General features: G+C 42.5%; 1 protein-coding gene across 1 annotated transcript; it reads left to right on the forward strand.

Annotated features, from left to right (window-relative positions):
* The first annotated feature begins 10908 nt into the window (after positions 1-10908).
* On the forward strand, positions 10909-26428 carry gfap (glial fibrillary acidic protein). Its single transcript, XM_006638160.3, has 9 exons — positions 10909-11526; positions 15833-15893; positions 17026-17121; positions 17326-17487; positions 17896-18021; positions 18350-18570; positions 20006-20049; positions 21338-21423; positions 24002-26428. Exons 1-9 carry the CDS (start codon positions 11021-11023, stop codon positions 24041-24043), a joined length of 1344 nt encoding a protein of 447 aa, XP_006638223.2. The 5' UTR covers positions 10909-11020; the 3' UTR covers positions 24044-26428.
* Positions 26429-26965: the final 537 nt, after the last annotated feature.

Consider the following 26965-nt stretch of genomic DNA (forward strand, 5'->3'; position numbering starts at 1 on the left):
GATGGTTGGGATCCTGAATGATGGATTGGGCTTGATTGCGACAGCGGATGGTGTGAATCTCCCCGTATGATGGTAAATCACATCCTGTAATCCCCTGTGCTGTTGCCACAACCTTTTGTCATGAAAAAGTTACAAACCTCTCATCCTGCCCATCTGACCCCTTTGGTAGCATGTAGCTAATTGATCAGAGGATCTCATCCAGACAGCTCTTGAAAGAAGTCAGGGATTCAGCTCCAACAGTCAAGGCCGGTTATCTTTGTCTTAAAGAAGAGCGTCCTGTGGTCATATTTAAATGCACTTCAAGAAGGGTGAACGGATTTTATAGCCCAAAATTGTCTGGTATTTATTCAGGATAAAAGTTCCTTAAATGTAAAATTTACACTTTGGATTTAGACATTTTGTGTTTTGCAATTGCACTTAAAGGACATGCGAAGAGATAGCAGAAATGTTTTAAAAAACATGAAATGTTTATCCGTCCATCTGTCTGCTAACCGTTTACCAATACAAGCTTGCAGGGAAGCCAGAGTCCATCTCATTAAGTAATGGGTCCAAGGCAGGGGGTACACCCTTGACGGCACAACAGTCCATCTTAGAGCACACAGACTCAAACACACACACACACCAGGGACAATTTTCCCAGAAGCCAATTAACACACAAGTGTGTCTTTGGACAGTGGGAGAAAACCGGAGCACCCAGAGATCAGACCACGTAAACACAGGGAGAAGATACACACTCCACCCCAGGAACTGAACCCAGGAGCCCTGCACTACAAGACAGCAATGCTGACCACTGTGCCCATGCACTGTTTCCCAACTTTGTTATTCCGAACGCAGGAGGAAAACGAGTGGTTTCAGATGAGATAAATTAGCATTTGCCAGCAACGGTACAAACCATAGCATTTATTAAATGTTTATATTCACCCTTTTGTGTGCATGCTTTAACAGGCTTTTTAATGGCAATGAAAAGGAAGTAAAATGCAGTTAATATAAACAAGCAGCAATAGTTACGCTTGTGGCAGTGCAAAAAAAAAACAGCCAAGAGTGACAGGACGACCACATGAGAGCGGAAACCACAGCTGAGTGATGGGAAATCAGATGGGTTTTCACTTGATGAGCTCAATTTGGTCCACATGCGGTTGTAAATAGTCAGGAGATGAATAGAGGCAGTAAATCTTGGATGTAAACCACACTAAAACAAGGGAACTGTTTCTTTTCGCCTGTGGCTCCGGTTCATGGCTCTCCGGGTGACACCGAGCAGGGCTGTCACACTGTCTTGACAAATGTCCACCAGCTACGGCTTTCGTGGGAGAATGGACCAGCCTTTAAATCAGCCGTGCTAGTAAATGCAGGCACATCCCTGAAAGGGGGCCATTGTGCTTTTAGCGGTAAAAAAAAAAAATCACTCTCATTTGACTTTTCTTTGCACTGTGACAAATGAAGGATGTCTTTGATCTCTGGAACAGAGGGAGAAAAGCCGAAAACAGAACAAGTAGTTCCCTGGATAGCGAGAGTGCAGATATTGCACAGAGCCGTCTCTTCAGTGGAGCGGAGTTTCTCTCGCGCACTTGTGCAGGTCAGCACTATCCAGAAAGAGAGCTGGCGTGCCATCAGCCCTCCTGGGGCTCAGCGTACACAGGTTCAATTGGGTCTGACATTCTTCAGTCCTCATTAAAACACTTGGTCCTTGGAACGGATCGCCTCTTTTAGGGATGCAAGGAGTCACAGCACAGTTCAGTGAAGGCTTGGGATTAGTGTAGTTTGTGACAAAAACATCTCCCACAGTGTCCAGCAGATTCCAGCAGAGTTGCGGTGATTTCTAACCATGGTCCTTCGATGTTATTAACATGAATGGGGGTTTATGAGTGACCATTACCAATCGTATGGGAATCAGAGCAGATATTTCCACTTATGGCACAGGGGCTATTCCCAGTGTTTAACCCCGCCTTTCAGTTACTCTTGAGGTGTCACGGGGAACTCTTCTTTCTGATATGTCATATGCAGTAGGTATCTGTTTAAAACACACTCGAGCCAGATCAGAAGTAATAAGCCCAGGACAGAGTCAGATTTGACATTATGTAGAACTGTTATTTTTAGTTGAAATATAGTTTTTGATCCTGCTCAATAATTGAAAAAGAAAAGTCTAACATTATTTTAGGAAAAAATATTCAAAAAAATATTCCAAGCCTTTGTAGCCAATTTAGATCCCTGCCTGATTCTGGGTGCCCACTGAATGTATTAACCCATAAGAGTCTCACACAAGGACCTCTTTTGCCCCTACAACACAGACCTGTGACATGTCCAAATTATATTGCTGTAAGAAACTGAATGTTTCAGCTATTCGTGTATATTGTATATGTTTACTGAAAAAAGTGGATGGAGGAATTTTGAGTGACAATACATAACTTATTCAGACATTAACGAGTTGGAGTTGGGTGACTTCAGGTGACAAAGCTGCTCAGTGGTGGGCATTGCTACTCCTTAGTGCTGGTGCCCTGGGTCCAGTTTTGGACCCGGTGTGCTCTGTGTGGAGCGTGTATGTTCTCCTTGTGTCTGCAGGGGTTTCCTCTGGGTGCTCCAGTTTCCTCCCACAGTACAAGAACATACCGGTAGGTTACTGGGTTTGGGGGAAAAGTGTAGCTGCTGTGAATGTTTGTGTGTGCCTGCCCTGCGATGGACTGGCGTCCAGGGTTGCTGGCCAGGATAGGCTCTGGCTCCCCTGCAACCCTGAAGTGGTTGAAGTTGTTAGAAAAAGGTTGGAGCAGGGTGAAGATAGTAATTATTTTATTAGTATCCATACAACATGTGCAAGTGCGTGTAATTCCATGAGGAGCTGTCTGATCCCCTTTACCTCCTGCCCCCCCCTCCCCAAACCGCCACCTCTGCTCTTCTTCCAGGCCGGAGGCTCCCCTCTCTCACAAAGGCCCATTGTGAGCTGACGCGCGGGGGGACCTTTTCGGCGGAGAAGGGCCCTTCCTCCTTTCTCAGTCTTTTGATTCTTTTGTCAGGCTGCTGACTGACCAGAGAAAGGAGAACAGAGGCGTATCCCAAAGAGGAATCCCCCTTTCTATCAGACCCCCCCTGCCACCCATCTACGGCCCTGGGCATTGAATCAAGAAACCCTCAATTCGGTGCCAAGTCACGAACGGTTTGGGCTGAGCCTCTCTCCCCTCCCCCCTTCACAAAGCAGCATACTCGCAGTGCTTGTGAAACTGTTGTACTCTTTTCACACTTGTGGGAACATCAATGACATCAGCAAGACAGTAATGAGTTTCAAGGCTAATCCAGCTCCTATGACTTGTTCCCAGAATTCAATCCTAAATAGATCTCTAAGAATCTTGAGCGACACAACTGACTGGCCATCTGGGCTTTGCAGACACTGATCTTTCACACAAAGTGCTAGCTCACACTGGTTGAACAGATTTGTACCTGTCCTGAATTTTTTTAATGCAGGGTGGGGTGTATGTTCACTTTGTGTGTGTGTGGAGCTGAGATGCTGCCTGCTTTTAGTACCAATGGAGAAGGTCAATATGATCGTGGTTAGTAGATAGCAAAACTCTGTCCAGATTGTGGATGATATACTGTACTGATGTAAAAGAATGTTGTTTGCCTTTCTAGGTCTTAAAAAAGTCTCAGTACCACAGAAAAAAATGCATTAAAAATAATTCTTGTCAATTATACATGCCCATACTCCAGTACATCTATTAGAATCTATGATACCTCCAAAACGTGAAGGATTGTTATTATCTGTCCATCAACTTTCTAATCACTTCATTCCAATTCAGGATCAACTGGGAGCTGTAGCCTAGCCTGACGAGCAACAAGTACACACTGGACAAACACACTCACACGAGGGACAATTTTCCCAGAAGCCAATTGAACAACCAGTGTGTCTTTGGACTGTGGGAGGAAACTGGAGCACCTGGAGCAAACCTGCACCAACACAGGGGGAGAACATACAAACTGCACACAGAACCCAGGGCCCCAGCACTGGGAGGCAGCAGTGTCAACCTCTGCACCACCATGCTGCCCCTGAGCACATGGCATGTGTAGAGGAATCCTACTGTTTTTTACCGGTCTGTTCCAATTCAAGTGGTTCTCACCACCGTGCGTGGTTTAAAACTCTTAGACTGCAAATGTGGGACCAGGGGGGTTGCAGAAGCCATCCTGTCCTCTAGGTGGCACCCTCTTGACACAAGCAAGTCCTTAACGTTACAGCCATAGACACAACAAAGCATGTTTGAGACTCTCAGCATGGTGCACAGCCCCTTGCTTCTTGGAATAAAGGTGTTGAGCAAACCAAGGCCACTGTAGCACACAATCAACTTTGTTAACAGGATGTGCCAAAGGATAAGCTGTGTCATAGTCAGTATCGGGCAAATATTAAGCCTTTGTGGTGTCAGTTCTGCAAAACAGCCCAGCAATTAGTGCTGACTGCAGGCTTACTGGACATTCACAAAACCCTCCAGCGGAGAGCAGAAAAGCTTCATTGTGACTGCAGTTTGGACTAGGATCCAATGACTCACTGGGTGTCTGTTCTGATTAGCAACCGTCAATGATTCAGCTTTTTGGATATAACAGCAGTTGCACCCTAGAGTCAGGTCTATTCTCTTTTCTCTCTCCCACACTCTAGACTAACAGGAAAGACACTGTCTTCATTTCTCGATGGTTACACTAGTCATCACATAAGTTTTCAGGTACAGCTGTGACTTGAATGAATCCGTTTCCAGTATGACAGAATATGGGGAAAAGTTGAAGGGGTCTATAAAGGCCCTAGGATATGGTGTAGTCTCTATCCCCTGTAGCTATCCCCATTGTGTGTTGTAAATAGAAAAGAGCTCATCGGTAAGGATTGATTAGGGCCAGTTGTAAAATTGTCCTGAGTTAATTCAAGCACAGATGATTGTTAACAGAAGTTCTGTGCTTGGTATACAGTATATAAGGGTGTGGTAGATTGGAAAGAGTTCTCTAAGACCAGGCATTTGTGCTGAAAATTGGATGCTTTTCAAAAGCAGCAATAACAGAATGTTTACTGTATATATGAGACTATTGTTCTGCAGGACAAAGATAGGAAGGGAAAGCTGAAGTTGAGCCTCCAAAAGAGGGGGCAGATTTTTTTGCAGCTCAAGCACCTCCTTTGTGTACTACTGTAGCACAGACTCCCCAACGTGCTAGATGACAAGCCGTGAAGATCCCATTTGTGGAAATAACCAGTTCCCTTAGGTGTTGCACCAAGCAGAGACTGGAATGTCTCTACGATCTTGAAAAGATAATGACAAAATGGCTTCTTAATCTGATAGTTAGCTTTCAGTATATGACACATGATGCATAACATAACATAACATGAGATGTTATTCCACCTGTTTTGGCTGATGATAGCTAATTATGAACATGTGTGACAGTTCACAGGGATATGAGTGAGTGTACAACTGTGATCTTGCATGTCTAAAATTGTTTTCCCTTCTCATAGGGAGAAATATCTCAAATCATCAACTGTACTTGTAACTTTCTTGAAAAATATAACTCACATAAGACCTTCAACTCGTTCACATTGCATCCAATAGCTGCTTATCCAGTTCGGGGTCATGGTGGCCTGAAGCCTATCCCAGCAGGCACAGGTACAAGGCAGGGCACCCTGGGCAGGACACCAGTCCATCACAGGGCAGACAGACTCAAAGACACTCACACCAGGGCCAGTTTTCACAGAAGCCATTTAGCCTACCAGGAGGTCTTTGGACTGGGGGAGGAAACCCACACAAACACAGGAAGAACATACAAATTCCAAGCAGGTAACACCCCAAGAATTGAACCCAGGGCCCCAGCACTGCAAGGTAGCAATGCTAACCACTGTGCCACTGTGCCACCCATATACCCTATCTTATCTTGGCCATAAAATAATAGGTAAAACATCACTATACAGTGGTTTGAGTGCTCATTGGAATAGACCCTTGTTGCACAGAATACAAGCTGACACCTTGAAAGGAATTGCTCTGATCTACAAAGCCACATATAACTCTCTGCATTTTCTTCTTCAGCAGCAATGCTGGAAAGTTGAGAATCTAGCTTTAAGTTCACAGCAGTTCAGAAAAGAAGATTCTTTTATTTAAGTGCCAGGCAGGCTGTCTGAAGTTAATGCTGAAGACTATTAGAGCCTTGGGCCTGTCTTGTTGATTGTTGTCATCCAAGGGATGGCTCAATGCAAATGGAATCTTTACACTAGTCTGTGCTTTTTCTTTTGCTGTGTTCTGGCTCTTGTTGGATAAGGCCATGAATCAGCCATTAGACTTAGCCAGCTCTAGATTTGGGGCAAGAGGAGGCTTCTTAGACTCCCTTCAAAACAGAAGCAAATAAAAACATTTAATTGCCCCTGATTAGAGATGTATGACTACTCACTTTCTCCCAAGGCACGTCTCCAGGACTCTCCCATCCAAATGTTTTTTCCACCTTGAGGAATTACCAGAGTGACTAGATCTGAGGCAACGACTGTAGCACCCTGAAAAATCCTTGGTTTGTAGGATTTGTGTGAAAATAATAATGAGACTTCATCGTATGTTGTGTGTGTGGAGGCAGGGCTTTAAAAAACAAATTAGTGGAGTGTTAAAGAAGTCCCTCTTATTTAACTTCAATTAACAAGAGGATTAATTTCAGTTTGTTTGCTGTCTTTGTCCTCTCCTTCTTTAAAAAAAACAGAACACAACAAAACAAAGAAATACAATAAAAAGTAGCGTCTCTTGGTCTCTGTACAGAGTAGCACTAGTGGGCTGTTTGGTCAGACTGACAAAGAGCTTTCTCATTGGTCACTGAGTGGGGGGCTTGCCAGTTTGTCACAAAGCCAGGCGCGAACTGGATGTTAACAACTGGTTGATTCAAAGCAAGCGGGGCTCTGCTTTTCATAAAAAAAACGTAGGTGTGAGGAACCAACTTTACAACCATGTTGTAGTCAACGATGTTTGGATCTACTGGAAGAAACTGAGCCATCTTCTTTTATTCCCAGGTGTCCTAACATTCAAGCCCACGGAGATCGGTTTTCTGCTCTTATACAGCTAGTGCATGAAGACAAGTCCCATTAGTTCATTGTAGACCCTGATCAACTCTTTCTATTAAATGACACCACGTCGTTACTGATACTAGGAAGAGCACTTCTACAGGTGCCGTATTAGCCTTTTTAAAAGGAGAATGTTCTGCACAATTACACCCATATCTGATCCATCTTTTAAAATGTTTTCTCAGGGGTAAGATTCGGGTAACCATGCCTGTGACACTGTGTGCTGACTTTGATCCCTGACCTCCCTGCTGACCTTGAGTGACAGGCTGTGGAAAATATCCGGTTAAATCAGCCAGCAATCTATAAACCTACTGGAAGCAATTAGACAAGAACAGCTCCATGATCAAGAAATTTCATGAAACATGAAAATTCACTGCCATGAATCTAAGTCCAGTTCAAAGCAGGAATTGTGCAGACAGTAATATTAGTTTTATTATCAGTATATATTAGAGCAGGGAGCTATGTCTGGATGGCTCCACAGCTCAAATGTGTATTTTATTTATTTTTACTGTAAGTGTGAAATCCTGAATTCACACATCAATAACATAGTTTTCCGCACTGTTTATCATGGCAAATAGATACATAATTGTTAACAGCAAAAGAATTGGCAAATGTATAACATTCCCATGTTTCCTGAAAGCCATTCTTTCTTGGATAAGTGTCTTAAACTGAACAGGCTATGAGGGACAGGGTTTGAGGAGAAGCATAAATTGGAAGGTTGTCTCCATTTTTTTATCCCACTCTTTTATGGGAACTTTCTCATTACAAAAAGGAGGCCTAGTAGTCTATGGAAGAGAAAGCAGTCATGCAGTTCAATTTGATAGGGGCCTGAGGATTAATAACCCCCATTAAGACAGTGTGGGCCCCCCTGAACTCCATGCCTTCACAGGGACAGACTACATCGCTCACGCACAGCAAGATGAACAATACCTCTTTCTCCCTTCACCCATGCCTCTTCTTTCTTCCTATGCAAGGGGAAGGAAAAGCTCGTTCCCCTGTAATGAGAGCTGTGGCATTATTAAAAAACCCTTATAAAAGCTTTTCCAGGAGGTCTGTCCTTGGAGTGTTTACAGACAGGGGGCTGGAGGCTCGGTTCAGGGCTGTTCCGGCAGCTCATGGCTGGTCAGACGTTCCCAGAGGAGCTGCTAGGGTGAGCTGAAGGAGAAAAGGAGAGGAGGAGGGTGGGTTACAGGAAGAGACATAAAGGGATGGCCAAGATGGAGCTGTTCAAAGTCACGTTGAATTGGAAAAGGGAAATTTAACATCATTCATACACACCTGTGTTCGGGGAGAGATCCATGGTCCACTGGTTTTGATTCAAATTAGTCTCTTCTATTCATCTATTAATTGACTCAATTAACGAGTTAATTGTTCTAAATATCCACTTTTCCGATTTAGGTACCGATATGTTCTAGAAACCTGATGGGACTGTAAGTCTTTAAAACCTGGAAAAACACTGTCCTTGATCTATGATAACTTTTTTATGATTAAAGAATCAGTTTAAGAAAGCCACTGAATGCTAGGCTTCATTTCTGCACTGAAAAGATCTTATATGTATTGTTCAGATAATTAGCTTTGGTTTCTGTGAGTAAGATTATATTTTATTATAAAAGATTATATTTTATAATTTTATTATAAAATTTTAAATTTTAAAATAAATCATCCAAAAATGCTGTCTCAGTCCCACAATCCCCAGAGAAAAACACTTTTTCGAAAAGGGCCCCAGGTTTCTATGACAACTGCTGCTAATCAATTCGAAACGGACCCCATATTTCTCTAAGACTCGAAAGTCACAGAGTCATTAAATGGATCTCCCATCTTACCCCAGTTCTTAACCCCGCCCTCCACAGCCCAGAGCTTTCTGCAAAGGATAAATCTGTCGGAGTGAATGCTGGAATTTCAGGCCCAATTCACACGAGAGGGAGGAGGTACAAAAGAGATCATTTAATGTCTTCTTACCATCCTGAATAAGTTGACCTGTAGAGTAAAACCACCCAACCAGGATATGAAGTACTACTTCTTTGTCCTTCTACTACTTGCCCAATCTATCTATCTTGTTATAGTCTCGTAAAGAAACATTTATTAAAAATTCAGCAGCTGCATCAGAATCATAAACATGTTTTTGTTCAGATGTTGTGAGACTTAATGCTCTTCAGCAGGGTCTGTAAACCGGAGGTAGGACATGGGCTGGTTTGTGATGAAGGAATTAGAATATGTGTCTCAGATCTTCAATATTGTTGCTTTTTGAATCCTGTTTGTAATGTTGATAGGTTGGCATATTGAAATTGGACAGCAAGCATAACTTTTCTTTTTCTTTTTGGTTGGAAATACAAGTTCTGCCTTTCATAAGCAATTCTTTTAAATTAATAAATAAGATATTGTAATAAATAATATTATAGTAATAGTGACACACCTGAAGAAGGCTCCACGGCCGAAACGTTGTGTTCTGTTTCTTCTTTTTTTCAGCATGGAATAAACCTATTACTTGTTCCCTTATAGTAATAATATATATTTTACAACAGGGAAGCTAATTAACTTGACAGCTGCTTTGATGTTGCTGACTTAAAAATGTACAAATCGCAGCTTTCAGAAGAACAAGAGAAAAGTAAGATTCAGGGCAGGTTTGAAAGTCTTGCGATGACCGCATTGTTCTTGTGCTCTCTCTTTCAGTGAGCACCATGGTTGAACGTCAACACAGACCCAGCGGCTCACAGCCCCTGAGCCTAGAATGGTTTTTGTAGCCTCAAGTGATCTGCGAATACAAGGGTTGCGCTCAATGGGATGGTAACCCATTGCTGTGTGACACCCGAGCAATCATTCAAGTCATTGTAAGCAGCAAGGTTGACTGGAGACAACACAATTGGTAGAAAACATTTTCAGGAGCCCCTCAACACTGTTTGTGTGCTTGGCTGATCCAGTGATAACTCCAAAGCCCAGACCATTTTATAGTGACCAGAGGTCTTTGTGTTATTTAGAGGGCCAATATGTCATATGCCAATATGACCAAGAAAGGAAGGACTCAGTTTTTACTGTCTTACAGTGCTGACAGATATATGGAGTTTTCTAACGAGTGGAAGAGAAGTTTACTGTACGCACTCATGCTCACACCAGTGCAAAGCTACTGGCAGCTGAAGTGCACAAGAGCAACACAACACTAGTGATGTCGTCGCACATCTCAGATAATTGAAAACACTGACATTTATTTAGATTGTGTCAGCTGAGGGGAAGATGAGAGGTGCTTAAAAGGTGAAAGCAATGACAGTCGAATACTGTAGTTTGATAGTCGTAATGGACACACAGAATGTCCTTTATGCTTGGTTAGTAGGCAATGTTAATTCTTAAATTAATCCTAAAGGATGTACAGTAGCTATAGCCATACTGTACTTAAAGTGAAATTGATTTTTATCTTACTTTTCTTGGCTTTGGCCTCATGCAGACAAAGGTAGATAAGTTCTATGACTAGGAAGGACATTGTAAAAGAGTGCCTACACCTTTGCCTACACCTTTTTTTTTTAAATCTTCATAAAATAAATCCTTGCAAAGTGTTTTGTAGATGGCAGTGCTTTACAAAACTGCGGCGAGAGTCCAGTGAGTGTTATTTCCAGTAAATCCCTTGGACGCAGTGTGCAGCCACACTGATTAAAACCGTTTTGAAAACCACAGTCCTGCAGCAGAGTTGTTCCCTACAGTGCACAGGAGTACTTCAGGCGCTCATTATCTTTTTTTTTCCCTCCTGAATAACATTCCAAAACTCCAGCTTGCAGAAAGCGAGAGAAAGCCAGGAGAGTTTCAAGTTCAGTAGACGAGCACAATGGCTGGCAAGTCCTAGCTGTGGTGCTCCCCCTCCCCCTGCCTCTCTCCCCCTCCTGTCTCAAGCCCTCCTGCTCAGGGTGGGGGGGCGGAGGACAGTGTCTATAAAAGCCGGAGAGGGACAGAGACCATTTCATTTGCTGACTTGTTCCATTTCCACCGAACACCATGAGCACGAACATGGAGACCCAAAGGGTGGTGGCGTCTTCTTACAGGAAGAGGTTTGGGGCGTCGGGGAGCGGTGGAAGGACATCCCTGTCCTCTGGCCGATTCGCCGTCCACAGCTCTCCCCGGCTCTCGCACTCCAATGTCACGGCGCGCCGCAGTGGAGTCGTCCTGGGCTCCTTCACGCCCGACAAGCTGGACTTCTCCCTGGACACCGTGCTCAAAGCCCAGTACAAGGAGACGCGCACCAACGAGAAGGTGGAGATGATGGAGCTCAACGACCGCTTCGCCAGCTACATCGAGAAGGTGCGCTTCCTGGAGCAGCAGAACAAGGTGCTGGTGGCCGAGCTGAACCAGCTGAGGGGCAAGGAGCCCACCCGCCTGGGCGACATCTACCAGGACGAGCTGCGCGAGCTGCGCAAGCAGGTGGACCAGCTGAGCACCACCCGCGCCAGGCTGGAGATCGAGAGGGACAACCTGGCTGAGGACCTGGCCCACCTGCAGCAGAAGTAAGCTGGAGTTTCCCCTATCAGCATTCCCAAAGCCCCGAGCGTAGTCCTTTCAGATTCCGGGGAGAGAATAACAGTACGGCGGCTCCAAGGATCGCTTTGGTGCCACAAGCAAAAGCCTAAATCTGGAGTCCAGCTACTACAAGAGATAGAATAACTGTCTCCAGTTCAGGCAGGATAATTCATTAGCCATGTCTCAAAGGGCCTTATAAATTGGCCCACAAGTATAGATCAAAAGTAGATCTATAAGTGTGTGCCAGGAATTGAAAATATACTTTAAGACATGATTTAAAAACGTACAGTATAGTCAATATCCCTTAACAATGAGCTGGTATATTGCAATGTGCAATAGAGTGTAGCCTAGGTTAAGAACAATGGGGAACTCGTAAACTATAGAATAAAGTCACCAAGGAGAACCTGTTGGATGGGTTGGAGAGCAATACTCTTTAAATCTTTTATAATGTAGTGACAGAGTTATAAAATATGTCCCAAATTTAAAATGCAAAGAATCCAGTAGAGGAGTTATGCCCCATTCAGTGCTGCTGATTTTCCTACGTGTCGTCGTGTCTGAGAGTATGCTTAGTGTCAGGCAAAACTGATGTCTCCTCTTGCTAGAGCCTGTACACGCAAAATAATTAGGAGTTTTTCAGAAAGTTTTTTTGTGCTCTCCAGGACAGGAATATTTATAACTTAAATGTTTATAAATTATTTTGCTTGTGTTCTTCAAATAAAATTCTTCTAAATCTATGCACAAAATAAAACAGCATCCTATATAGTATTATCATATGCAGTATAGATTTGAGCTGGTTTTACTAGGACATTCAGAACAGAAAGGAATTCAGAGTACAGTTTTGGAAATTGCCCTGGAAAGATGATGTCTGCTGACTAAATCTTATCCTTACAAGCCAGAGTGAACACCGAGCGTGAGAGTGTGTTTGTGTTGTGAGTGCCAGTGCCTGCATTTGTAGATGCAAAATTAGTGTGACACAGCAGGGCAGAAGAACTAGGGTGGAATTAAAAACTTTTTCAGTTTTACATCACAGATGTGGTGCTGCTGGAAATGTTTTGTGTTCAACTGACATTCAAAGCAGTTGGAATGTAGGATATTTTGATTCCACTGATTTTGGTATTCTTCATACTGAAGGCTGGTGTCCTCAAACTATTGAAAAAGGGTTTTATTGTCATCAATTAAACTGTGCTAAACTAGAGATTTCTGGTAAGATGGGGTTTGCAGATAGATATCATATTTGTGACGGTTATACAGATCTTAAAACCTTCAAACCACTGTTAGCTTATTCAGTGGTATGGATTTGCTGTCTAAAGGTGAAGTGAACTAAGGTTACCTAAACAGGGCTAGAGTCATAAATCATAGTCATTTGCGACAGTTTTCTCAAGAAAAAATAAAATTAACAACATTACCTGTGACTGTGCACCTATCAGGGATCTGAGGAGATGGAATCAGTCATGCCGCTTTTATTATATTATAATAACCTGTAAAGTTATAAATTTATCCACTTGGATCACTAAGCTGCATGAAGCCTGAAATGTACGGATTTATAGCCTTGAGTTTACTAGCAAATAAACCTGATGGCCCATTACTGTAGCTGCTTGAATTTCGCAATATGAAGTCGTTTGGAGAACAGTCGAGTGAAGGAGCCCCCTACATTTTATTATGTACATAGGCTTTTCACTGGGCCCCACAAAGAGCCTGACTGTGAATTAAATTCCTCTTTTCAGCCTTGCTTGAAGTGACAGCTGCACGAACTCTTGCATTCATGCCAGTACTTAAAGAAAAGCTTTGCTCTTGATGAGTAATAGCTGTGATGGGTTCATGCATGCTTTCCCACCATTATTAGTGAAATCCATCTCATCCTCATGTCACACAATCAGACCTGTTTAATGCACTATTATTCTTTTCCTTGTATTTATTTTTTCCCTTTGAAGTGATTAATTAATCTATATTAATTGCTCCTTTTTTACTCCCATAATGGATTGGTAGTCAGCTTGGTTCAGTTCTATAACCTGCTTTACCAATATAGAGGAGATGAAGGTAAGTCGTGTCTGTAAATGGCACTGAGAGTCCCACAGTGCAAACAGCAATGCTAAGATAAACATTTGACAAATGCACATGAAAAATAAAAGTAGTTAGCCTCTTTTTGCCAGATAAGCAAACATTTGACTGTTGTCATCCAAAGAATTCCTTTCCTTGAGGTTATTTGCACAAGGTGAGAAAAGCTCTTCTGCCATTTGTCAGTTAAACAACAGTACAGTATAGACACTATGAAGCATCTCCAGATCCCTTTCCAGCTCAACCTCCTTCCTCCAAAACACCATGGAAAACAATGGAAAACTGAGACCACAGTTCATCCCACACCTCTGCCTAATTTATGTCTGTGCCCAAAGAATGGTGCATTCTGTCAGAGACTATGCCACAAATAACATCTCTGACAATTTTATTCTTTGGGAATTGCCAACAGTGGGCTGGGTGGCTGCTGTCCCCACAGACAAGTGTGACAAAGGGGCCTTTATTGTCTGGCCTGCTGGCTGTCAGAGGGAGCATGGGCCATGCACAGCTGCAAAAAGTTCAGTTTAATCTCTTAATCTTTGTCAGCGCTGGTGATGTTTGTGGTCCTTGTACACAACAACACAGACTCTTTTTTGCCCTGGAAATAAAATAAAGGTGGATTTTAGAGCGGATGTAGAAGTCAGCAGATTGTAGCTTTCTGTTGATCCACGTTTCTCCTAAAAGGATTATCAATATTGTGTATCTGCCTAATTAAAGCATCTAATTATTTTTCTGTGTTCAAGCAGTTCTACATGTGTAGAAATGCTGACTTATGGTAAAAGAAAATTCATTTGAATGCACAAAAGAGTTATGATGTTGAGTCTCCTCCTGGGATATATTAAAAAAGTATCCCAGATTGTTCTGTGTTTTTAATTTCTTTTAGTTTTTTCAAGGGCTGCTATCTTCTTTGGTGATAGTTTGTTTTCAGATCTGGTTGCATTGTTGTTCGTCAAACAACCTGCTTGCTTCTCATAAAAACAAACACATTTCTTAGAGCTTTCTGGGTAACCCAGACATTACTTTACGTCTTTGTGCTCTGAAGCTCACTTCCTAAGAACATTTAAAAAACCATCTAAATGACACTGTGTTATCATATGGTGCTACACCTGTTTGAGTAACAAGTCTGTCACTAAGCTCCAGATTCAGACACCTCTGAGCGCCCAACGTGCTCAGCCCAGACAAGTGCCACAGCAAGCACTCTGAAAGCTCCAGCTCTTTGCAGAGCCAAGCTTGAACATTCTTGTGAGCCCTGCGCTGTTGAGACAAAACTCCTTCATCTTGCACTATGGGACCCCTAACGGCTAAAGGTTTTCTTTTCATTGTTGCTATTCTGACACGTTTTCAAACATAGCCATTGCCTTGTCTAGAACTATTACACTGTAAACCACGATCACTCCAACACATCACCTGGGATTTGGTTCTGTGTTCTGTTGCTCTGTATGCTTGAGGCTGCTGTCTAACATCTCTTGTGGCCTCTTAGTACAGGAGAAGTGTGTGCAACTTTCAGTCCCCATGTGAGTGCTGTGAGACTGACAGCATCCTCCAGGGCATGCTGTTGTGCTGAAAGCTTTAAAGATTTAAAAAGTCTACACTTATCCTTACTAAAGTCATACATTTCACAGGATGTCAGCAATTTTCTACATCCTGCTTTTTAAATCCCTCTGTAAAGCTAGTGCTACGCTGATATACTTTGCCTCATGACTGCTTACAGACATGCTTCAGGAATTCACCAGGAGCATTTTATTGGAAAAAAAAAACAGTTATATTCCCCTTTCATTCTTGTCAATTTTATACTCACAAAGCATTGACTTTATAGCTTGTGCTGTGGCTTGTACAATAGTGGGACTAGGGTGACGACTATAGAAGATTCCTCTGAGAGGTACAGAGATAATCCATATGCCCTTTTCAGTATGTGAGCCCCACAAGGGATATACTGTAGCAGAGTAATGAACTGAAGGATGTGCTGCAGTTCTTGCTGACAGCTCTGCAAACCACAGAGGTTGCTGTTACGTGCGAAGTGCAGGTTAACTGAAGCTCCCGTTTCCTTACTGAACATTGCAGCTTGAAACATTGCAGTTGGCTAATGACGTAGATCGATATTTGCTGAGGGCTTGTAATAATACTAAATCCAGACAAAGTGGACATTTATGTAAAACCAATTAGGTCTAGTGTCTTCCTTTTATGATGCTGGGCAATAATGATGTACCTTAAAGCTAATGGTTCTGTTCTCTTCTCCTGCAGGCTACAAGATGAGATCAACTTGCGCCTTGAAGCTGAAAATAACCTGAACTCATACCGACAGGCAAGTCGAACCATAATCTAGTCTTTGCAATTTTCTAAGAATTGAGCTAGTTACTTTCTCCTCCCCATCTGAAATCACTGCAGAATGAGTTGCAGGGAAGTTCCAACAGCAATCGGAATAGTGATCTATTTTTCATCGACAACACTGCACACATGCAGGCAACTGACAAGTTCCAGGGACAGCTGTCATTTGCCAAAGTAAGGAAAGCAGCCCAGCCAGACCTAGGGGTGTGCTGCTGTTTGGGGATAATCAGTCAGGATGGACTAGTGACATAGCCCAGGCTCAAAGCAGCAAAACCCAGTTTAGTAGTTTGGTCATAATTGAATAAATGTGACGAGACAATGAATTTACAGGGATAGCATACTTGATTATTTTGTATTTGGTGTGAACTCACCTGGCTGAAGAAATGACAATCCTGGTTGTAAGGTTAAGGCTGCCAGAAACCCCTGAACTTGCCTGGACTGAACCAGGGAGGCAGCTGCAACTCTGAAGATGGGGTGTAGAGAGAGGGGCGAGAAAAATGCTGTGAAAGGAGGTACTCATCTGGCAAGATTTCATATATAAGAGAATGGAAGTGTGAGAATACAATTTGACCTTCTATTGAACTTCAGTTTAACAACTCCATATTGTATGGCTGGACCTGTCTGTGAATAGAGGGACTTTAACAGTGCAGTCACTCACAGGTCCCAAATATTTGATTTTGCTGACATTCAAGGCAGGTCTCTCTGGCATGTTCCAGGAAATTGAAGAACTATGCAGTAGGTGCACATGGTGTCTAGAGAATAAACAGCTATAAACCATATTGTCCTGGGGTTGTAAAGGTTGTATTGTTTCCCAGACTATATTATAAAGACAACATACTCAACACACATCTAAAAACATAAACAATACAGCTCATATTTGTTTAACATTGCACTTCAAAGTTATTTTATAGAGTCAAATGTAGCAATCTATTGTATGTGTACACTCAATATTTGCTTATTATTAAAATACAGGGTAGCCATGGTCTTCTTCATTGTTAGTCTGGTAAGGACAGTGCATGTAGAAGTATTCAGCAGCTTCAGGAGGTCAGATTTTGAAAGTTACTCTGCATTGCGTTCCATATTAACAGCTGTCTGCTGTGTCTCTACAGGATGTCGATGAGGCAGCTCTTAACCGTGTTCAGCTGGAGAGAAAAATCGATGCCCTGCAGGACGAGATCAACTTCCTCAAGAAGATCCATGATGAGGTTAGCAAGGTCTTCAGGGATGGAAATGAAACCCTAGCTGGACATCCACCATGTGAAGAAGGAAGGCATGAGATTGCAGTGGAGGGTATTGTCAGGTCTCTAGAAATGGAGGATAGCCAGAGGAGGGGGAATCAGGAACAAGTCTTTGAGGGAGGTGTTCAGCAGTGAGTGAACACTCAGTCAGTCCTTCTCTTCTGCCCACAGGAACTGCATGAGATGCAGGAGCAGGTGCTGGCCCAGCAAGTCCACGTTGACATGGACATGTCCAAACCAGACCTGACCGCGGCACTCAGAGACATCCGCAGCCAGTATGAAGTGATGGCCACTTCCAACATGCAGGAGACGGAGGAGTGGTACCGCTCCAAGGTCTGGCCTTATCAAAGACATTGACCTCCTTTCCCTTGTTCCGTTTTTCTTGTTTGCTTTGGTATGAAAGCTTTGGAATTTCCAAGACTGGCTGATGGAGTTCTTTCAGGTTAATTTTCTCACTTATTCATTAGAAGTTTAGCAAAATTTACCTTGACTCTCATGCAGGTGTTTATTAAAGAAATCTCATGTACCATCTTTGAAGGCATGGCTGAATAAATAGATTTAGGTGCTTTTAGCTCTTTGTGTAAATAAGTGCATTTTATTTTAACTCCTAAACACACCCTCACCTTCACGTACATCAGTATGATATTGCCTTTTAGTATTGTGGATACTTCAATCAGATCAACTCATCTTTGTTCTTTCATGGACTTCTGATGATCTGTAAATGTTTGTGTTCTCTCCCAGTTTGCTGATCTGACTGATGCAGCTAATAGGAACGGAGAAGCTCTGCGACAGGCGAAACAAGAGGCCAATGACTACCGCCGCCAGATCCAGGCGCTGACCTGTGACCTGGAATCACTCCGTGGAACTGTGAGTCTAATTAACAATAAAGCATTCAGAGGCACATCTCGACAAGGAGTGTGCTTATTTTTGTTGTTTTGTCTCTTTAGTGTGAAGATGATTGCAATTTCGCAAATGAACACAGTATGTCAACACAGAGCATTAGATAAAGAGAAATACTGTATAACCACAATATACAGATAAGAAACCTTTGCATATGCCCACCCACTACACTCCTTATGTGGCTGGATGACTCAGTTTCTTCCAATGATAGTCTTTGCAGTTAGAGAATTGCTGTATTTTTAGCTCATGGCTATTTTGCCCCTGTCTGACTATGGATCATTCTCCATTCTGTAAGAATGAGTCCCTGGAGCGCCAGATGCGTGAGATGGAGGATCGTTTCTCTGTTGAGTCGGCCAACTACCAGGACGCTGTGAACCGTATGGAGGAGGAGATCCAGAGTTTGAAGGAGGAGATGGCGCGCCACCTGCAGGAGTACCAGGACCTGCTCAACGTCAAGCTGGCCCTGGACATTGAGATCGCCACCTACAGGAAGCTGCTGGAGGGCGAGGAGAGCCGGTGAGCCTGCCAGGGATTCAGCTGAGGGTGTGATGGTTGGGCCGAGTTTATTGAGGAACTGAATGGGAAAATGGGGATAAACTGGGAGCACATCCCACCACAGGAAACCACAGAGCAATAACATGAAATTCTATCCGAGATGGATGTAAACTAAAATGTGAAAATACAGTATGTTAGGATTAATATGCAGGATTAAATTTAAAGAATGTAGAGAATGTAGGCAGCACTGTGCTGCAGTGGTTAGTGTTGCTGCCTTGCAGCACTGGGGCCCTGAGTTCAATTCTTGTGTGCTATCTGCATGGAGTCTGGACGTTCTCCCAATGTTTGCATGGGTTTCTTTACACAGTCCAAAAACATACTGGTAGGTTAATTGGCTATAGGAAAATTGGCTGTGTGTGTGTCTGCCCTGCAATGGACTGCCATCCCATCCAAGGTGTATCCTGCCTTGCGCCAATTGCTTGCTGGGACACTGGCTGCCCACAACCCTGTATTAAATAAAGTGTGCAGTAGTCATTCTACCCAGTAGTCCCAGTGAGCTCACAGCAGAGTGAGCATTGACAGGAGGAGTGATGCAGCTCTCAGAGACCACACTACAAACTCACAAATGCAGGTCAATTCACAGGGGTCACAATTCAGCAGCAAGGTGAGTATGCACTGGCTGACACATGCCCACCCAGCTCTGAGTCCTGCTTCTAGAGTGACCAGGGACTGATATAATCCAGACCATTGGCTATGGAGCTCAATCAGTGTTCTGGACTATTCCAGTTGCTGTTGTTGTAACTCTTTCCAGGGTAGCAATGTCATATGGTGACCAGGGGTTTCAAGAGAATGCAGGAAAGGCATGTCTGTAAGCTACTCCCAGATATCAGCCTGCAGAATGTGTTAGCAATGACAGTACAAAGGGACAGTGGAACTGAACAAAATTCATGGTGGAGCAGATGCCAGACTGGGTGGTGCCAAAATATTTGTGCATCGTAAGATTGCACCATCAAATTACAGCTCAGTTTGGATATTTGCAAACATGCTCATCACGAATTTTTGTGAATAATTTAGTTACTGTACATGCCTTTAATTATTTAAAAAACACAAAAACTTTAATCACTCTTCTGTGAATGACAGAAACTACACTAAAAACAGCAGTACGTCTACTGCAGATGCTCTGTCAAATATTGCCAAGTTTAAGAATAAATGTACTTGAACTTGAACATTAAATATGCAAAGGTATATGCAAATATGCATACAGTATGTAGGGTATCAAAGTTGAAAATGTTTAATGTATAAAATAAATAAACTTTTTTAATATGGTTGTTTTTTTCCTGGAAAGCCAAAGTCCAATATTTGTAACTGATCCCAGTAAGCATTCTTCTTGGTTTGTAAGCCTATATTAATTAAAGGTGAGGAGTGATTAAATTCTGCCTTTTCTGTTTCTGCTCAGGATCACTGTTCCTGTTCAGAGCTTCTCTACTCTTCAAGTCAGAGGTGAGCACCCTCCCCCTCAAACACACATGTAATTTACTTTTTATTATCCAACCTTTCTTTATTATTTCTCTGGAGGTTTAAATTGTCATGCACCCTCTGTCATTCTGCACAAACAGAGCAACACCAGTTCCTGATCTGGGCCATTCTGAGTGCAGTTTTCACTTTTCAAGCTGCCTTAGCATCCTTGAAGATATATTCAATTTGAAAAATGTCTTTGACAAGTATAGTGACCGAAAGTGACAAAGGAAATACTTAATCAGGTTAAAAATTTAAATCCAGGGCTAATTAACCTCAGAATATAATCTATCCTTGAATGAAAACAAGGACATCTATTTTCTGATGGAGGAAAGGGTACATCACCAGATTCACAATGAGACCACATACAAGTGAATCCCTTTTCAAAGTATTTTAGTCGTTACAGAACCCAGGGCAAAATATCAAACAATTTCCAATCAACACTACACTCAAAAAACTGTGATTATTCAAGTCATTTATGGTTTTGTTTTTGTTATGCTCTAATTATTTGACTTTGGGTGGCAGAGTGCCGTAGAATTGAACAGAGTCCAGAGTCATGGGTTTGTCTTGCCTGGGACACCTGTCTGGCAGGAACTCTGTTCATATGGGTTTGAATCCCACTACTAACACCAATATAACAAACTCAGCAGATCTCCTGGAGTCCGGTGTAACTGCCTGCTACAATTCTTTTTGAAGTTAGTGGCAATTCCTCGGCTGTACAGGTGACTCTTTAAAGCACAGAAGGGATTGAAATCATTGGTTTTCGGGTCAGGACTGTGAGGTGGTGATCCAGCATGTCCTGTGAACACTCACTGTGATTGTCAGTGTTGCAGCAACCCTGGCTGCTATCAGTGAACAGCTTCCTGTGACGTGTCCAGCAGGTAAAGGCAGCACCCAGTGTTTGACCTTGTGCACAAAGCCAATCATCTTCAAACTGATACTTGGTGGTACCATGGATGGACAGGTGGCACATCCTGTAGAAAGCAAAAGACAGTTTTACTTAGCTCTAGAGATGCCAAGCCTGCTGGAGTAGCTCATTTGTACCAGTAAACTGTACAGTATGTGAAGACCTGAAGAAGGCTCCACGGCCGAAACGTTGTGTTCTCTTTCTTCTTTTTTTCAGCAGGGAATAAACCTATTACTTGTTCCTTTGTAACTGTACAGTATGTCCTGTTACCTTATTTCTTGATATACTCATATTTCTCATATTATCATAATGATCTGTAAACGCCAGTCCCAAGTGCACAAATCCTTTTCACTTTCTGTACCGCAGAGACCAGCCTGGACACAAAGCTCTCTCCAGAGTCTCATGTGAAGAGAACCATTTTGGTGAAAACCGTGGACATGAGGGATGGGGAGGTACGTCAGCAGGGGGCGCTGTATCCACAAGCACTGGCATTTGCCTATCTCAGACCAGCGCACAGGCTGCCACTTGTTTACCTTCACTTTAGCCCCAATGGTACCTAGGCACCAGACATTACTGCACCCTGAGAGACATGGTATGGATTCTGCACACTTCCTTATTGAAAACCAGTGTTATGCTTCAGCACTTAAAAAAAATATGATTTTACTGCTATATTTATATTACACCTATAACAAATTATATAATAATGCATATATATTTACTATGTATGTAAACAATAATAAGATTGCGTAATAATTAGGAACAAGTAAAGGGTCATTCTGTGCTGAATGAGAAGAAAAGAAGCACACAGTTTTCGGCTGTGGAGTCACACCTGAAGAAGGCTCCACAGGTGAAACATTGTGTTTCTTTTCTTCTCTTTTCAGCAGCGAATAAACCTTTTCTTGATCCTTTGCAGCCTACGCGAGCTGATGCAGTTACCTTCTTGAACTACATAATAATTATATAATAATTTATAATCAATTCTATTCCATCTTGCACCTGTTTCTTGCTAGGCTGGGCCCTAGCTTTCCCGCAGCCCTGAAGATCAGATCAAGTGGTTAGAAACTGGATGGATGGAAATTACAATATATTTTCACCAGGGTTTCTGATTTGTCTGTGTTCGATCTTTGGTGTCAGCTTTAGCTTTATTGTGTTGCCTCATAATGTAACATAACCTTAGTGCAGCCTCAGCCTCAAAACACCTGACGAAACCCCCTAGAGATTCCAGCAACAAGGTACGCCCATGCGTGGGAATGAGAACACAGGACAGAGGGTCAACACCCCCCTAGTAAATAGTTTAATTCTGCATGGGTCCTCATGCTTAAGCCCCTGTCTGACATCTATCTGTCCAAGTATGAGGATTTCTAGAACCCATGTCTAGTAACAGTTACTCTTGTCTGATGCTTGTAGCTTGAGAAACAGGCAGGTAAATATTTCAGTACAAGCCCAGAGTTAGAGAAAGCAAATTCGAGATCAATTGGATTTAGAAAGAGGATTGACAACTGAGAGACTTCTACCTGTGCTCTACTGCTTTGTCACGAATTGCTTGTGCTCGCCTTCCACACGATCGCCATATCGACTGTTTGCCGATGTCAGAAAGGCTGATGTCATGGTGGAGGAAGACACGAGCGCTGCACTCTGCTCTGAAGCTCAGGCAGCGCATCATGCGTCTCAGTGGAGAAGGAACCATCGAGGTGTTCTGCCGCTAAAATCGACCATCTTCCAATTGACCACCATGCTGTTGCTATTCAAATACTGAATCATTCTATCATATAATTCTAATAACCAGGCCCCAAAACGTATGTGTTTAAATCTTCATTACTTTCTACAAGGAATTTAGCACCTAAAAGTTTTGGCTCAGAATCCCAAGGTTTGTATCATACAGTAAATGTTAACTTCATGGGTTACCCATACAGGAATATTATTGACAGTGCATACGCCGTGAATATGGCCCTGCAGCGTCTTTCACCCAGAGGATTAGGAAATCAGGCGTAGAGACATACAGTAACTGGATACGATTCAATGGTTCTTTTAATTCAAGTCATTATCTATTCTTTTGAACAACACATTGACTAATTATTTAATTACAGCAACACTATATATTTTCACACGTATACAATATTACTATAACTCAAAGGTCAATTTTCATACTGTAACTACATTTTGAATCAAATAACTTTGTTTTTCATGTAAATAGAAACTAGCGACTAACATTTTAAATGATGGCGTGGGCTATTCAGTAACATGATGAACAATAGTACACTGATGGTTTTTCTAAAAATGACAGCACTCCCTTTTTAAAGTAGAATCCGACGAAGAAGCTGGTAAAGATGGTTGACACAACTCGAACAGTGGGGAAACAAGAGACCTGTACTTAATCCTTCCGCCGACAGAGGGCAGCAGAAGCCAATAACCGGCGCTGTCTTTTTAAAGGGGGGTACGGTCTGCAGTCCAAGCCGACACACGTGCGTTCAACACCGGTAAACGTTCTTCCGCACGAAAGAAAAGAAGAGCCCAATTTCAGATTACAATTACAGTTGTTTGAACATACTGTTTATCTGCCTATGAGGCTTGTGCATTTTGTAAATTGGTATTACTTGCTTGTGTTTGGGTATTTCGTGTGGAAGTTGGTGGATTTGTGTTGATTCTGGACTGCAGACAACTCGTCGAGGGTGGGTAAAACCCCTGGTGCTATCCTTAATTGTCTGAACGTGTGTTCTTCCCTCAAAACAAATCAGGATCAAGGGTGACCTAGGGGCTGTATACAATGGTAGCCGGCTCATTTCTAACTAGTTTAATTCTTACCTGTAAATGAGTGAGCTTGGGTTTTGCTTCTGGGGAAAGTCTAATTTCCTGGGAGCGGATGGTTTAAAAAAAATGTTTTTAAAATACATTTTAAAAAGAAGCTTCATATTTTGAGGATGTCTGGTGTGTACCCTCCGTGGCTGAAGGCATTTCAAATCAGCTTGACCTGCCCTGTGCTACTTATATTGGAAAGCTGTTGTTTTCACTGGGTGTGTATTTGTGTTTCAGATAATTAAGGAGTCCACTGCAGAGCGCAAGGACACGGCCTAATGCCCAGCGCGAGGGACGACCATAGCCAGCTGCTTGCTTCTCACTGTAGACTAGACACTGACCCCTTCCCCCTCCTGCCCCCTCAACCCCCCCCTCTGCTGGCCTCTGTGCAGGTGAGCGAGTGATTGAATCAGTATGGGAGTGAAGAACTGGGTGAAGCTACACCTGTGATCAGAGGTGGTTCAGGATTCATTGTCAAAGCCAGCCTTCCTTGAGAATAGGCTGGACACAGTCTAGCTGTGAAGCTGCTTCCTTCGTATTTAGAGGGCAGCCCAGATCCTGAGGATATAAACTCCACTGAACACCTTCCTTTCCACATTTAACTGTCTTAACTACTGTGTGTTCTTAAATTGGGGGATTTACCGTAGTCCTCATTGTTTATAAGCTGATGGTGAAGAAAGGTTTGAAATATCAAAGCTTTCTGTTTGATACCATCAGTGCTTCTTGCTTGCTTCAAATTAATTTAAAGCAAATGGTGCATTCAACTAAATTAAAACAAATAGTTCAGTCTTTTTCTGTAAGACATTTTGGTGTTCTAAAGCATGCAGGAGAGAAGGAAAAGAGAGAAGAGTCCAGCATTAAATGATCACGGTATTTCCATGAATCTGAATTAGGGAGGACTTTGAGAATCAGAAGTAATGAGGCCCTGGTTTGGATCAACCTCCACTCGTGTTGCAGTGCAGAGGGATTGAAACACAATCCACTACAGCCCAGCGCAAGAGGCCTGCAAGGTGAAGCAGTGCCACTCTCATTCTCTTTCACACTCAGTCTCTCCCTGTGTGCTCTCTGTGTATGTTGGATAACTCTGCTTGTTAATGGGCTCGTTTTGTGAAATAATATTTTTAAATACAAGGTAGTTTCGGGGAGAGTTAGGAGGGGTTGTCAGAGTGGCTCGCCTGCCCCAGTTTAGCACCTTTTTTTCTTTTCTCGGCTCCCAGACCTGCTGCCTGTGGGAACACTTTAGCAATCCGTTAGAATGCGGAATTTGTTTAGCATGTAGCAGAGAGCAGTGGTTGATGTCGTAGGTCTGTGTGTAAGTGAATGAAAGCGAGACGTTGGAGCTGTGGGACAGAAGCGCTGAAGGAAATTAGGAGTAGAAGAGGGGAGTTTGTTAGTTTTTTTTGTTTCGAGTTTTTGGGTTCCCCTGTGGTTGGGACAGACTTCATCACCTTATGGAACAATAAAGCAAGCCGACCTTCGGTTTTCCCTTTCCTTCGTCTTGTTTTAAGCCCCTTCACCCTGTACCAAGTTGCAGGGTTTTGAAAGTACAACATGGTGCTTCCACAAATTGTCACAGTGGCTTAAAGAACATACTTTTAATGTGTTTAATCTGTTGTAGCTCTGCCTAATCAATATATTTGGTAATGAACTGTCCCAATCCAGGATTGAACCCTTGTAGATATTCCTTGTTAGGTTGGTCCTACTGGAGCTGAACATACAAGAGACTGAGTTTTAACACTGTTATATCTCATACAAATCAGTCTGCTCTGTGGCTACCCTGCAATTACTCCAGACACCTGTTATACGAGCAGTGAATCAAAAGTTAATTGGATTTGGGGCATGCATTTTTAGCCCTCCTTGTAAGGCAGCTGATATTGCCAGTAATTAAGGCTACAAGCAAATACAGCACAGAGAGTGGGATTCAGTAACAGAAGCCAGTTAATTTATCAAAGGAAAGGAATAAAGAAATCTGGAAAATAACAGTTTTTCTGTTGGTGGAAAAAAATGTACACACTCTAAATGTTTCTGGAAAGTAAGAAAAATTACAAAGAAATCACAGAGAAAATTATTTAAACTTTAATTGTAGAAATGGAGCAAACCTTGGAGGCTTACTAAGTAAACTGTGCATTGAGCCTTAGAACTTTAATTTTAATAGGCATTTTATTGTGATTGCCACCTATCATTCCTACTGCTGAGGTGAACAGAAAGTGACTTTCCATGACAAAATCACCTACTGTGTGTCTGTATACTACTACAGCAAATAATCCTGCCAGGCTTGTTTTGCAATAAGAGCATGAAATGTATTCACATCCTAGGGGGGGTGGATTTCAGTAAGAATTGTGAAATTTGCTATAAATCTAACTCCAGCATCTCCCACCTCCATAAAGAAGTTGACAAACAATGTTTTTGTGTCCTTCCCAAGGTTAACACGAGACCCCCTGCCCCACTATCCAGCTTTTAATGTTGCACCAGAGCTCTTTGAAGTGGTGGTCACAGCAAGCTCAGGCAGCCGATAGCTCAGACTTCTAGATAACTCTACCTACAGGCACAGCACATTTGAGTGCTATTAAGTTGTTTAAAATGACTCACAACTCTTCTTATTTTAGGAATCTTTAGCCTTGTAACCCATTAACAACAATAAAAAGAAAATAAGCTTGACTCACATTTCTCTGTTTTATTCTCTTTTCTTTTCTGACAATCCAAAGCCCAGGGTGCTTTTACGGTCAGTTCCCTGTTGTTCATATCCGTTTACCTGTAAAATCACAAAACTTGTCTCTGAATTTTCACCACCCTGAACCCAACACACACATCTGAAAAAGTACTACACAAAGAAGTTCTCTGGCTCCACCTTCAGGTGCTGGTTCATTATGTGCAAAAAAAATTAACCACTCTTATACATTGTGTCATTAGTTTAAAATCTATTTAAAATAAAATAGAGGGTTTCCAGTTTATGGTCAAATTGAAACACAATTCTAAACTCATTGACTTCCATAACAAGACCTCAATTAAAAATATATATATATTAGTTTTATATTTTACATTTAGCAGCCGGGAGTTTTAAAGGTTTAAAAATACACACATATGTCTGTGTCAGCCACCCCACCACTACACCGCACTGATTTCTTAGTCTTGTCTCCTCTTAGTAAGCTAGCAGCTGCAGGATATCACCCTGCAGCTCACACCCGACAAAGTACTGGAGCT

Source organism: Lepisosteus oculatus, chromosome 28, assembly GCF_040954835.1.
Source record: "Lepisosteus oculatus isolate fLepOcu1 chromosome 28, fLepOcu1.hap2, whole genome shotgun sequence".
NCBI lineage: Eukaryota > Metazoa > Chordata > Actinopteri > Semionotiformes > Lepisosteidae > Lepisosteus > Lepisosteus oculatus.

Bases quoted from the DNA above. Each gene is read 5' to 3' on its own strand.
- gfap (XM_006638160.3), top strand. From the start codon at position 11,021: ATGAGCACGAACATGGAGACCCAAAGGGTGGTGGCGTCTTCTTACAGG. The intron at 15,894-17,025 runs GCAAGTCGAACC...GTGTCTCTACAG, and splicing joins ACCTGAACTCATACCGACAG to GATGTCGATGAGGCAGCTCT. The intron at 21,424-24,001 runs GTACGTCAGCAG...TTTGTGTTTCAG, and splicing joins TGGACATGAGGGATGGGGAG to ATAATTAAGGAGTCCACTGC.